Below are 14661 nucleotides of genomic sequence, written 5' to 3' on the forward strand. Positions count from 1 at the left end.
TGGACATTTGAGTTGTTTCTACCTTTTGGCTGTTGTGAATAATAATACTGCTGTGAACATAAAAAAAAAAAAAATCGCTCAGTCGTGTCCGACTCTTTGCGACCCCATGGACTGTAGCCCACCAGGCTCCTCTGTCCATGGGATTTTCTAGCCAAGAATACTGGAGTGGGTTGCCATTTCCTTCTCCAGGGGATCTTCCCAACCCAGGGATCAAACCCGGGTCTCCCACATTGTAGGCAGACGCTTTACCATCCAAGCTACCAGGGAAGCTATGAACATAAGTGTACAAATAATTTGTTTGATTTCCTTCTTTCTTTTTTTTTTTTTTTTGGTTATATACCAGAAGTAGATTTGCTGGATTCTATGGTAATTCTGTGTTTACTTTTTTGATGAACCATTGATCTGTTTTCCACAGTGGCTATACCATTTTATAGTCCCACCAGCAACATACCAGGGTTTGATTCAGTTTTTCAAAACAGGGAATTTTCTTTGCATTTAGATATACTGAATTTAGATATACTGAGATATACTGTATATAAGGTACATATACTTAAGACCTAAGGATTATATTTAATAGATGTTAAGTAATTACCATCTCTAAAAGATTGAATATTTTTTCATTATTCAGAGTTAATGTTCATTAAAGAACTTTTGACAAATACGTTGCTTTTTAGAAAATTTATAAAAAATTACCTGGAATTCATCACCTGGAGTTGATCATTGTTAATATTTGGTGTATTTATCTTTGCTCCTCAGTGCGTATGTGTATCTACATACACACATTTATATACACACACATATATAATATTGATATAATTTGTGTATATCTTTATATGTGTATGGTTTTCATATAAAATTAGGATTACATGTAGTATAGTTTCTTGCTTTTTTCAGTTCATATTTTATGTCATGAACATTTTCCTGTGTCATTATACAGTTGACCCTTGAACAACTCAAGGGTTAAGGGGTGACACATACTCCTCTTCCACATTCAAAAATTTATAACTTTACAGTCTGTCCTCCAGATCTGTGGTTCTGCATACATGGATTCAACCAACCATGTGTAGTAGTAGTATCGTATGTATTATTTGAAGAAGATCTATGTATAAGTGGATCTGTGCAGTTCAACCCCATGTTGTTCAAGGGTCAACTTGAACCCATGTAGTTCTTTCATGGTTTTTAATGGCCCTGTAATTTAGCTATTTCTGTATTTATTAAGACATTCAGTTGTTATTAACAATTCATATTATTGAAATTGATGTGAGGAATGCTGGCACAGATATCTTTATTTGATATGTTTGTGTTTGGTTGTCTCATGCTCTAAAATCTTTGAAAATGATAAAATGTTGCATTCTGGTTGACCCAGTAATATAGTAGACTACTTGTATTTTATTGCGTTTGTTTGGGTGCAGGGTTTAATTGGATTTTCCTGTTATGACATTACTAAATGGAGAAAGTTTGGTAGATACGTTTAGATAGGTGTTCCTGGATTGCCACTATTTGGTTTCTTTTTTTTTGTATGTGCATATGGAGGGAGGACAAGAAAATTAGTTTTAAGTAGCTAATTTTAAGGAACTTGAGATTCTATATAGGGAAGTTTCTGATCTTTTATCATAAAACTATATAACATAAATATATAATGGAATATAATTGTGAGAAGAATAGTAAAAGTTCATTCTTTTAACCTGATGCAAATGCTGGGGCTCAGATAGATTATGTATCTTGCACAGGGTTACACAGAAAAAAGCCATGACTAGTATCCAGATCTCCTGACTATAGCAAAATGCTTTTTTTCCCATAGTATGCCTCCTTTGTAAGCTAATGTCTAGTTTCCTGAATTGATCCATATTGTCAGACCTTCAGTGTGTCATACGACAGCATCTGTGGTTGGAAGGGTTAGAGATAATTCAGGCTTAATAAGCTAAACAGATGGCTAAATCTAGCATATTGTTTTTGTCACACCTTCATATGTATGTAAAAGCTTCAGAAACTTTTTTACTGAATTTTTTCTGTAACAACCATATTACAGTAAAGCTTTGAAAATTCTGCAAACTTATTTAGATATTGTTCTAGAAAGGTAGTAGAGATTGTCCAGAATATTGTATATGTATATGTATGAATAATTACTTTAGTGTGATTATTATAAAAATTTAACCAAAATTTCTGGATCTTCCACATTTTTTCCTAATACGCTTAGACGTAATATCAGTTCATAACTTGGGTGTTAGTTTATTAGTCTTGCTATACTTGTCACTTTTGATGGAAAAATATATAAGCTACTTAAGAGAATTTACCTTTTAGTAAATTAACATTTTATTCTGTAATTATTTGTCAGAAGTTTAGAGATAAACATTATTTAGTCTAAATTGTTTTAAATTATTCAAACATGGTGTATGAGAATTGAATAAACACTCTATCTCAATTCTAGGTTCTGCACTTTTAAAAGAAAAGAGAAGGCATCGATTGCATAAGTTCTTATGTCTCAGAGTCGGAAAGCCTATGAGGAAAACATTTGTATCTCAAGCAAGTGCAACAATGCAGCAGTATGCACAAAGAGATAAGAAACATGAATATTGGTTTGCTGTGCCACAAGAAAGGTAAAACAATAACAACAAAATCTGGAAAACATTGAGATTCCTTGAGTTGAAATTATTTTGTATAACAGTTCACACCAGTAGCAAAGTACTGAAATAGTTTATGATTAAAACCTGACATTAAATCTGTTCAAAATCAGTTAGCTCCTCTTTTATACTCTTTAATTTATCCCACTTTTAATTTTAGTCCCCTTTGTGGTTTAATGCAAAAAATATGAACATATACCTCATGTTACTAGTAAACAGTCATAGTTAAAATGTTTTAGATCAAGAAGGTTCATTAAAATATTAACTGGTACAGCCCCACCTCAAGGCAGGAAATGATACAATTGCTTTTTTTTTTTTTTTTTTTACTTTTTATTTTATTTTGTATTTTGTTAACTGGTAATAGCCAGTTATCACTGTTGTGATAGTTTCAGGTGAACAGCAAAGGGACTCAGCCATACATATACATGTATCAATTCTCCCCCAAGCACCCCTCCCATTCAAGATGCCACATAACATTGAGCCAAGTTCTGTGTACTATACAGAAAGTCTTGGTTATCCATTTTAAGTATAGCAGTGTGTACATGTCCGTCCCAAACTCCTAACTATATATAATTTCTTTTTTTTAAATTTCATCAAATCCTTTCTATTATAAATGCTTGCTATATACATAACAGTAAAATAGCTACTAAAAGGATCTGGTCTTCAAGTTATTTTTTATACTCACTGCACAGTAAAATTTCTCATATTATGATTGAGCAATATTTGTAAAGGATGTCTGTTATCACTGTATTGTAAATACTGACATTTTAAGTTCACTGGATCATAAATAATGACATTTTAAGTTAAAACTTACATTTATCTATTAAATATATCCAGTGGGATTTAGATAATGTAACAATTTGCCCTCTACGATTAGATTATTCATTTAAACACTACTTGAATGTGCTCTTCTAAAGCAGTTTTGCATCACTACTTTTCTCTTTGAATTTGTATTTCAATTATACTTCCTCATAGAATCTTATTATAAGGTAGTATATTTTTATTCCTTTTTACATTTTTTGCAACAAATTGCATATGCTTACACATTTATCTGGAGCTTCCCAGGTGGTGCTAGTGTTAAAGAACCAGCCTGCCAAAGCAGGAGACATAAGACACCAATTCGATCCCTGGGTCGGAAGATCGCCTGGAGAAGGGCATGGCAACCCATTCCAATATTCTTGCCTGGAGAATCCCCATGGACAGAGGAGCCTGGCAGGCTGCAGTCCATAGGGTCGCAAAGAGTCAGAGATGACTGAAACGACTGAGCATGCACATACATATTTATCTGTGTGTATGTACTGACATTGCTGCTGCTGCTGCTAAGTTGCTTCAGTCATGTCTGACTCTGTGCAACCCCATAGACGGCAGCCCACCAGGCTCCCCCGTCCCTGGGATTCTCCAGGCAAGAATACTGGAGTGGGCTGCCATTTCCTTCTCCAATGCATGAAAGTGAAAAGTCAAAGTCAAGTCGCTCAGTCGTGTCCGACTCTTTGTGACCCCATGGACTGCAGCCTACCAGGCTCCTCCGTCCATGGGATTTTCCAGGCAAGAGTACTGGAGTGGGGTGCCATTAGCTAGGTAATACCTTTTGAAAAACTTTATTTTATCCCTTTCCATTCTACCTTTGTTTGTTACTGCTTTAGTATAGGTTTACATCCTTGATCACCTGGGCTATTTTAAAAGTCTTCTAAATCTAAATCGTAAATACACAGGGATTGTTTTGCATATGCCAACACCCAAGTAAATCACCACCCAGAATAAAATACAGACCACCTCCAGTACTCTAGAAAGTTCCCTCCTGAGCCCAGACAACCCCTAAACTCCCAGAAACAGGTAGTCTGGTGGACTTTTGACTAGTTTTGCCCTTTTGAATTTTATGTAAATGGAATTATACAATATATAGTCTTTCATGTCTGGCTTGACTTCTTTTATTCTGTGAGACTCATCCATATTGTATCAACAGAACCTTTTTGTTGCTTCATTATTTGGAATTTTATAAATATTCCAAATTTTTTCTATTCAACAACCTGCAGACAGGCATTACACATACTAAAAATTTTCTGTGATTATTCTCAAAAGAGTAAAGGGTCTAAGGCTCACCCTACTTGTTAACAGGTTGGCCTGCCTCAGTTTAATGAGTGCTGGCAGAAAAGAGTCACAACAGCATCAGTCACAGCTCTAGCACTTGTATGAGTTCTTTGAGCTTCAGTTCCCACAGTTGCGTGTGAAGAAGGCCAAGTGACGGCTGCATGTGCCATGGGTTATGTTAAAGGAGAGGAACCATAAGTTTAGGGAACCTAAAACTTCTATAATGTACAGTAAGCATGGTTTCCCTTTGATCCAGAGTAAGATACTACTGGGCTTTCCAAGTGGCTCAGTGGTAAAGAATCCATCTGCCAAGCAGGAGACACATATTCAATCTCTGGGTCAGGAAGATCCCCTAGAGAAGGAAACAGCAACTCACTTCAGTATTCTTGCTTGGGAAATCCCATGGACAGAGGAGCCTGCTGGGCTACAGTCCATAGGTTCACAGAAGAGTCAGACACAACGTTGCGACTAAACTTCCACCACAAGATACTGAATATTTCTGCCTTCTAAAACCATGCTATGCTTTGTTTTCTGTGCAAACATACATGAAAAGGCAGTGTTGAACAAAGGTATACAGTGCCTCTGCCCATAAGACATGCAGAAATCCAAGAGAAAATTGTCTTTCAACACCTACATTATTCCAAATATTAATTAAACCCAGAAGAATGTTTTATCATTAAAATTATTACTAATGAACAGTGGATCAAAGCAACATGAATTATAATTTATCATACATAGCTATTACACATCAAATGTAAAATACAGGAAATGTCTTAATAAAATAGGGCTTTCTCCCAATTAGTTTATGTATCCATTGATGAATATTGTTCATTGAAATGATAAGACTCAGTGGCTCAGTTCTGCCCCCTCCCTTTTTCTTTTTCTATAAGTACTAAAAAGCTTTGTTCATAAAAATGTCTATGAAACTGAGTTTTATTATAATGTCAGTCAGTTCTTTAAATGTATTTCTGTTTATATTCTAAAATTAACCATCTTTCATCAAAATTATTTTTAGTAACCATCATTTGAATAGTTTCATTCAGTTTTGTGGAAATTAGTGAATTAGAAACCACCTGATACACAAAAGGACTTACTACCCAGTTTTTAAAATCTTTCCCTGTCTCAATACCAACTTTGGGCGACCTGGAAGGTTTTATACTGGAAGTTTTTTAACTATAAAGACATGTACCATTGTAAAATTCTGGATGAGTGAGGATGGTACTTTAGTAAAAGCAGAAAAGAAACAATCTGTAAGATATCTTAACCACGCTCTTCTCAAGAAGATGAGTATGAGTGAAGATTACCATATGGAAACGGAAGAGAAGGAGATTGATTCCCTTAGATCTATCTTAAATGTCTGTGTACCTCTTGGAAAGGCTTTATATGTTCCTCTGAAGACTTCCTTTCAAGAATATAATAATAAAATTCTTTTCTCTCCCCGCTCACCTAAATATACAGTACAATCTGTGCGTTCAACAAAATGTGATTAAAATAATTTAAAAATATGCTGTGATTTGCATAATTCATGAGTACATGAAAAGCAAAGAGCCAGATACTCTGATCTGCCAGTGATACCAGGATGATTACAATGAGATATTCAACCCTATTATATCTTTAGTTAAAAACAACATAAGGATTTATTTTTCTCCTTAGTGTTGGCTTTGTTTTAATTTTTGAATGGAATTTTCCATTTTAATATTGTCCTTGCACCTTCACTAATATTCATTGAAAATTAGTTTTATTAGAATTTCAAACTTTATTGTATTTCATTCAGGATTTTATGAAAAAGTTGCTTCATAGAGACAAATTATCTGAAAGATGATACTTAACACCTTTTTCAAGCATTAGTTGCCACATAACAAACAACACTATTAAAAATTTATTGAAAACAATGTCCAGGACAGTGATTATTGATTGCTATATGTTAGTAGAGATTTTTTTTTAATATAAATTTATTTATTTTAATTGGAGGCTAATTACTTTACAATAGTGTATTGGTTTTGCCATACATCAACATGAATCTGTCACGGGTATACACGTGTTCCCCATCCTGAACCCCCCTCCCAGTTCCATCTCCATACCATCCCTCTGGGTCATCCCAGTGCACCAGTCCCAACCATCCTGTGTCCTGCATCAAACCTCAACTGGTGATTCGTTTCGCATATGATATTATACATGTTTTAATGCCATTCTCCCAGATCATCCCACCCTCGCCCTCTCCCACAGAGTCCAAAAGACTGTTCTGTACATCTGTGTCTCTTTTACTGTCTCGCATACAGGATTATCATTACCATCTTTCTAAACTCCATATATATGCGTTAGTATACTGTATTAGTGTTTTTCTTTCTGGCTTCCTTCACTCTGTATAATAGGCTCCAGTTTCATCCACCTCATTAGAACTGATTCAAATGTATTCTTTTCAATGGCTGAGTAAAGTAGAGAGTTTTATAATTACTTTTCAGTTATCCATACCAATTAAAGCCAACGAAGCATAGATGTTTGAAATGTGCATGTTACCCTTCAGATAATTTTTATTTCAGGGATTTAGGCTTTAGTAGGACTTCCCTGGTGGCTCAGACGGTAAAGCGTCTGCCTACAATGCGGGAGACCTGGGTTCAATCCCTGGGTCAGGAAGATCTGGAGAAAGAAATGGCAACCCACTTCAGTGTTCTTGCCTGGAAAATCCCATGGATGGAGGAGCCTGGTGGGCTACAGTTCATAGGGTCACAAAGAGTCGGACACGACTGAGCGACTTCACTCACTCACAGGCTTTAGTAAACAAAACTGAAAGAAGGGACATAAAAGTTAAATATATTAAATTTCTATTAACCTGGGAAAAACTTGTATAGTGGTCAGGTTTCAAAATAGGTAATTAGAGTAAGTTGTTAGTTGTATTTTAGATAATTAGATCATTGTGTGATTGAGGTTAAAATGGTGAGTTCGGTTTTCCTTCCCATTGTCAAGTTTCCTTCATGAAAAGAAATGTTGCCATGAAGAGCATCTGAGCTAGTCAAAACCAGGCTGAAGAAAATCCTAATGTAGTTAGGAGCTGGACAGAACACAGCCCCAAAAGTTTAAGTTAATGTCTTCCTGGTAGTGGGCTTTGTTTTATTTTTAAATAAAGAATAGTGTATGTAATATTTTGTATATTTTAAGTCTTCAAGTTTTGTGAAGCTGTTTAACAAAAATAATTTTTAAATTCTTGCTAACAACTCAGAATAGCAGATCTATTAATTCATAATCACTCATTCTAATAGGACAGACCACTTGTATGCCTTCTTCATTCAGTGGAGTCCAGAAACATATGCAGAAGATACTGGTGAATATACCAAAGAACCTGGATTTATAGTAGTAAAAAAGATTGAAGAATCTGAAACAAATGAGGATTCTACTAATGAAGCTGCAGCTAGAGAATGGGAGGTAAGGGGGAAAATGTGAAGCTTTCATTTGTCTTTTTTTTTTGTATGAATTTATAGAGTTGGCAAAGTTCAAGTGATCTTTAAACGAGTAATAAAGGTTCACTGTCCTTGTATATATGTGTTTATTGAATAAATCTGATTAGTAACTTTGGTTTATTCCTTTTTGTCATTTCCCTTTTGCTTTAAAATGTTAGAGAAGCAACCTGTCATCAGTAAAATGCTTTTTATTGAGTAAACTTTAGGAATAATTACTGTTATACTAATTTTCATAAAACATTTATTGCAGATCTAATTCACTTTAATGTTATCTCCTGCATGGAGGAGGCCTAGCAGTTATTTAACACATTCATGCAAATTAGCACTCCTTCTAAGCTCATATCCAAGCATTATCTTGACATCAGTTTAGCAACATGCAAAGAAAATAAGCTGATGCTAATTTTACAAACTAATGAAAGTTTTATGCTCTGCTCAAATTTACTGAGCTTGTATAAATGGTCAAATTGACACTAAACAGCTTTTTTTAACCCCTCTTAGATCTGTCTTTTAAAATTGTGTATTATGATTTTCCATGCTTTGTCATGTGGGATTGATAGAGTGACGTATCTGGTCTTTCTTTTGTTATGGGTCCCTGGATTCACCTCTTCATGCATTAGAAAATACAGAGCAGATGCTAAAATGTGATAATAAACTGAATCAAGTTTTGTTATCCATCTGGTGTTGTTTGTGATTGTTTGTGTGATGAATGTGGTGTATATGTATTTAACATGTATAATGATTAAAGGTATACATGGCATGTCTTTTGTTTAAAATGCACACCTGATTTTGTATGTGCCTCAATCCGTTCCGTATAGTATATTCAGAATCAGTTTCTATTGTGACTATGATATAATGGAGGGAAAGAGTTAACATATATTGAGCATTTATTTTGAGTTATTTTTAATATTTAAACCAATATTAATCTTCCTACCAGCTTTCACAATAGCCATGAACTGGAAACAACCTGAATGCCTGTCTGCAGGTTATTGAATTAAAAAAAAATGGAATATTTATAAAATTCCAAATAATGAAGCAACAAAAAGGTTCTATTGATACAACAATGTGGATGAGTCTCACAGAATAAAAGAAGCCAAGCCAGACATGAAAGACTATATATTGTATAATTCCATTTACATAAAATTCAAAAGGGCAAAACTAGTCAGAAGTCCACCAGACTACCTGTTTCTGGGAGTTTAGGGGGTGTCTAGGCTCAGGAGGGAACTTTCTAGAGTACTGGAGGTGGTCTGTATTTCATTCTGGGTGGTGATTTACTTGGGTGTTGTCATATGCAAAACAATCCCTGTGTATTTACGATTTAGATTTAGAAGACTTAAAATAGCCCAGGTGATCAAGGATGTAAACCTATACTAAAGCAGTAACAAACAAAGGTAGAATGGAAAGGGATAAAATAAAGTTTTTCAAAAGGTATTAATTACCTAACTAATGGCACCCCACTCCAGTACTCTTGCCTGGAAAATCCCATGGATGGAGGAGCCTGGTAGGCTGCAGTCCACGGGGTCACAAAGAGTCGGACACGACTGAGCGACTTGACTTTGACTTTTCACTTTCATGCATTGGAGAAGGAAATGGCAACCCACTCCAGTGTTCTTGCCTGGAGAATCCCAGGGACGGGGGAGCCCGGTGGGCTGCCGTCTATGGGGTTGCACAGAGTCGGACACAACTGAAGCGACTTAGCAGCAGTAGCAGCAGCTAATAAAACAGGATATAGTGACAGATGATGGTGAAGTACTAACTTGGGTGGCAAGGTAGATGGCAGTATTTTCAGTCAAGTCAGAGAATTGACAGTTTTCTCTCTTTTGAGATTGAAACACTTAATTTTGAAAATAATAGACTTTAGTACTAATTTTTTGAGTATTAACTTTTTATTTAAAGGGGACCATCTTAATTCTTATGGACAATTCTGCAGATTATAATTTCAAAGGAAAAAGTTTTCTCACCTGTTTTCAACTAGAATTGATTCAAATAAAAAGATGATTAAAAATTGATAAAAAATTAAATTTTAGAAACGTTCTGCTGTGTTATCTAGAAACATTTTGCTGCACTAATAGAGTAGCCACTAGGTGACATGTGGCTATTGAATACTTGAAATATGGCTAATGCCACTAAGGAACTGAATTTTTAATTGTTCAATTTTGATTAAACATAAAAACCAATACTTGATTCATTATTGGATGACTTTTAGATATGTTTTGAACAACTTAGATATATGAATTCTTTTAAGCTGTAAATTTCATAAAATATCAATGTGATCTCATAAATAAGATTAGGTATTTCCTGTGAAAATCTGGTATCTCCATTGAGATGTAGTTAACTATGCTAATTCCTGTAAATACAATAGCCCCTCACTGCTTGTACACCGCTGTTGAGCAAGGAAATATGGCTAGTCCAAATAGAGATAATCTGTAAATATAAAAAATATGCTGGTTTTTTAAGATTCAGAACTGAAAGAAAAAAAATGTAAGATATCATTAATTCTTCCATCGATTATGTTGAAATGATGTTTTGGTTATATTGGATTAAGAAAATATATTAAAATTGATTTAACTTTTTTTTTTAATGTGGCCCCTAGGTAATTTATAGTTGCATATGTCTTGCATTGTATTTCTCTGGTATAGTATTGGTCTAGTGCCTGATAGCTACTAAGTACATAAAAAGCTAGGTTCCCCCCCCACCACCACCAAAAGTCTGTTCTTTACCTTAGAGTTCACTCTTGGTGCTGTACATTCTATGGGTTTGAGCAAATGTAAGAGAACATAAAAAGTATTTTACATGTTTAAAGGATGTTTTTTAAAAGGAAATTTGAGGTGGATGAACCTCGAGCCTGTTATACAGAGTGAAGTAAGTCAGAGAAAAATAAAATGTTATATATTAATGCATAAATATAGATTCTAGAAAAATGGAACTGATGAACCTACTTGCCTATTTGCAGGGCAGGAGTAGAGATGCAGGCGTGGAGAACCGACTTGTGGACACAGCAGGGGAAGGAAAGGGTGGGACAAACGGAGAGAGTAACATTACATATATACACTGTCATGTGCAAATTAGGTAGCTAGTGGGAAGTTGCTGTATAACACAGGGAGTTCAACCCAGTCGTCTCTGACAAATTACAGGGGTGGGAGGGAAGTTTAGGAGAGAGGGGATATATGTATACTTACGGCTGATCCCCAGTTTTGTATGACAGAAACTAACACAACATTGTAAAGCAATTACCCTCTAAATAAAGATCAATTTTAAAAAGGAAATTTGACTAGAGAACATACATAAAATGAGAAAAATTCAAAATCTCTACCTAGGTGTAGAGAATAGGTGACTTACAATTTAAGACGAATTTGTTATGAGTTTATTTCATGCTGATATGAAATTTGTACATTGGGGAACATTTGCCTGTGATAAACTTACCTTCTCAGCTTCTTTTCTGTTCTCCCTTCCTATTTCCCCTTCCCTTCCCCTACCTATGTAAGTACCATGAGGGCAGGGTTTTATGGGTTTCATACACTGCTCTATCTGCTGAGCTATGAACAGTGCTTCGTAAATACTTACAGCATTAGTGAATAAATTTGGACATAAAATAAATAATAAATATAACTTGTACTTGTTAACAATTGGTCTAAAATAAGTTCTTATGTCACTTGTAGTAAATATTTTATCATAAAGCCATAGACTCTTAAAGAGTTGAAATTAACTGACAGTTCAGCCTCTCTCATTTTACATCATTCTTGATTCTATTTTAGCATATTTAGTGATAGGGAACTTACTACCTCAAGGGGCAGTGCTTTTCAGTTTAGGACAGTTCTGTTAGAAAATTCTTTCTTTTAGTGAGTTTAAAGAAATATACCTTTGTAAGTTTAATACGTTTATCTTTGTTCTTCCTTCCTGTGCACATTAGTAACAACAAAATTTTTCTGTGTAATATGATAATGTTATACTTATCGGATATTAATATTTAAATATTATTATTATTATCTTTTAAAAAAATCCTCTACCAAGATTATTTTCACTGGTACTTCTGTTTGACTTTAATAACTCTTGTTTGATCTGACACTGTCTTCATCACTACCCTAAAAGGACATTAACTGTAGCACTCCAAATTAATAAAAGGTGCATCTTTGTAACAAGAAAAATTTTGTAAATCTGAAACAATTTAAGTTCCCAAATGTGCAAATTAAAGGTCAGTCCTACTGAAGATAGAAAGGGCTGGAATTTGAGAATTAGATATGATGAAAAAAGGAAGGAAGAAAAGAGAGCAATATTTGAACTTTGTACAGTGAATTCCAGAAAGAGGTGAGGGCCGCAGAAACGTACCTTTGTTAGCAAAGAGAAAAGATAGCTGCATTTTAAGATTGTTAGCAGTAAGAACCCTTCATGATACTTCAGAACTAAGATTTCTGAATACTTGGAGAAAAAAATCTGAGAAATACTACATGTGTAACTCAAGATGTGTGTTGGATTGATGTTATTTAATATGTACACTTTATTCAAATTTAGTCATTACTATAAATATAGTTACCATAAAACATCAGCTTACCTCACCATTGTTTCTTTTTTAACCATACTGTCTTGAGTATCTTAAGAATAAATTCTTCTGCTGTTGGTAGTTCAGTAACCCTACCTTGCAGCTGAAGCAGAACAATTTCTACAATTGGTAGTCTTCTCTGTTTTTCTCCGGTACTCAGTTCCAGAAATCAGTAAAGCATGTGTACTGAGGAAAATGTATTATGTGGGCTTTTGCAATTTTGTGAGAAATATTCCTTTATCATGGGGATTGTTTTTACGAATTTTCATTGAAAACACACTAATGGCATTTCAATAGTGTAAGGAAGATCCTGAGGTGAAGGTGGGGAAAGATACCTGTTGACCTCCTACTATTTGCTGATGATTGTGCTTTTATTTGATTAATACATAAATACAGAGATTAACAGTATAGTGAATTTGCATGTACCACTCAGCTTTATCAACTTATTTCATTTATAATCCTTTTCTACAGTTCTTCACATTTCTTCACAGGTGATAAAAATGTTTAAAATACACGTAATATGTGTGTATTTTTACAATTTGAGTCAGCATCCCAGCATGTGGCATATAGTTCTCTGACCAGGGATGGAACCTGGGCCCCCTGCATTGGGAGCGGAGAGTTTTAGCCGCTGGGCCACCACAGAAGTCCCAAAGCCTGTTTTATTTTTAAGATTCATGTGAATTTTGCATTATCTTAATTCATCTGATATACATAAAAAGCCTTTTAAAATTCCTGATCATGAAATAAAAGTGATGCTACAGTAGTGAAGAAAGTTGTTCTATTTCCTCTTCACTTCTCACACTTGCCTAAGTATTGACAAAAATAGCTTACACTGAGTTTTTGGTTTCTGATATGACTTCTCCATTTTTATGTGCTTGACATTACTCACATTTTCTCAGAATGATCCAAGCTTTCATTTTAAGTGAAAATATAAAGGTGGCACTCATGGTAAAGAACCTTCTTGCCAGTGCAGGAGACACAAGAGATGTGGGTTCAATCCCTGGGTTGGGAAGGTCCCCTGGAGGAGGGTGTGGCAACCCACTCCAGTATTCTTGCCTGGAGAATCCCATGGACAGAGGAGCCTGGTGGGCCATGGTACATAGGGTCGCAGAGTCAAACACAACTGATGCAACTTAGCACATATGCATAGATGTAAATTTATTGGGTACTTATTAAATAAACCCGTACAAAGGTTTTGTAATTATGCCAAATATTTTAGAATTTGCTTTCTGATGTAATTTTGTAAATCATTTATAGGATTTTCCCATTTTGACATTAATTTTATTGTTTAATTTTATAAATACTTTAAAATATTTAACCTAACCTTAGCAATTTAGACTGTAAAATTTATCATATCTTCAGTGATTTGGTTTTCCACCTGGATGTGATAATTACCATGTGGAATCAGTTCTGTTTTCTTATTTGTCATTAAGTTATTGCCATGGTGTATTATTATGTTTCTCAGAGAAGTCTTAACAGTTTCGTATTGCTGCAACTTTTAAGAACCAACAGTTTCAGGAATAGTTAGTGTTTTACTTCTTAAACTACCAGACAATGAATATTCTGGTGTTCATTTTCTTAAAGACATGGTTTGTGTGTGTGTCTGTGTGTGTGTTTTTAATTAAAGTAGCAAGTAGTGCCAAAATTAAAACTGAGTCAATATGTAAAACAAAGCAGAAATCCTGATTTCTTCTCAGCCTAGTCAGCAAAATCCATACAGAATTGATTTTGTTCAAAATAAAAGTAGTCTCTGAGTCACTAAATAGAGGTCACATTTCTCACATAAAAGCAATTAAAAATGAATATACTTTTGTAAACAAATTGAATCACATAGTATTACAGATCATAACACCAAAAGAAATTCAGTAAATCTGAAACTTTTGTAAATCAAAAACATTAAAAACATGAATTAACACAAATTGTCTTGTGTAATATTTCCATATTGATTATTTTTAGACCTCTT

General features: G+C 34.5%; 1 protein-coding gene across 9 annotated transcripts in view; it reads left to right on the plus strand.

The window, feature by feature from the left end:
* LOC120860696 (oxidation resistance protein 1) overlaps positions 1–14661 on the plus strand; it is a 459170-nt gene that overhangs the window by 416014 nt on the left and 28495 nt on the right. For all 9 annotated transcript variants that reach the window (XM_040236445.1, XM_040236447.1, XM_040236452.1 and 6 more), the window contains 2 exons: positions 2429–2597; positions 7967–8129. In XM_040236445.1, coding sequence (XP_040092379.1) covers positions 2429–2597; positions 7967–8129 — 332 coding nt within the window. The remainder of the gene's footprint in view (positions 1–2428; positions 2598–7966; positions 8130–14661) is intronic.

This window comes from Oryx dammah, unplaced genomic scaffold, assembly GCF_014754425.2.
Source record: "Oryx dammah isolate SB20612 unplaced genomic scaffold, SCBI_Odam_1.1 HiC_scaffold_11163, whole genome shotgun sequence".
Lineage (NCBI taxonomy): Eukaryota > Metazoa > Chordata > Mammalia > Artiodactyla > Bovidae > Oryx > Oryx dammah.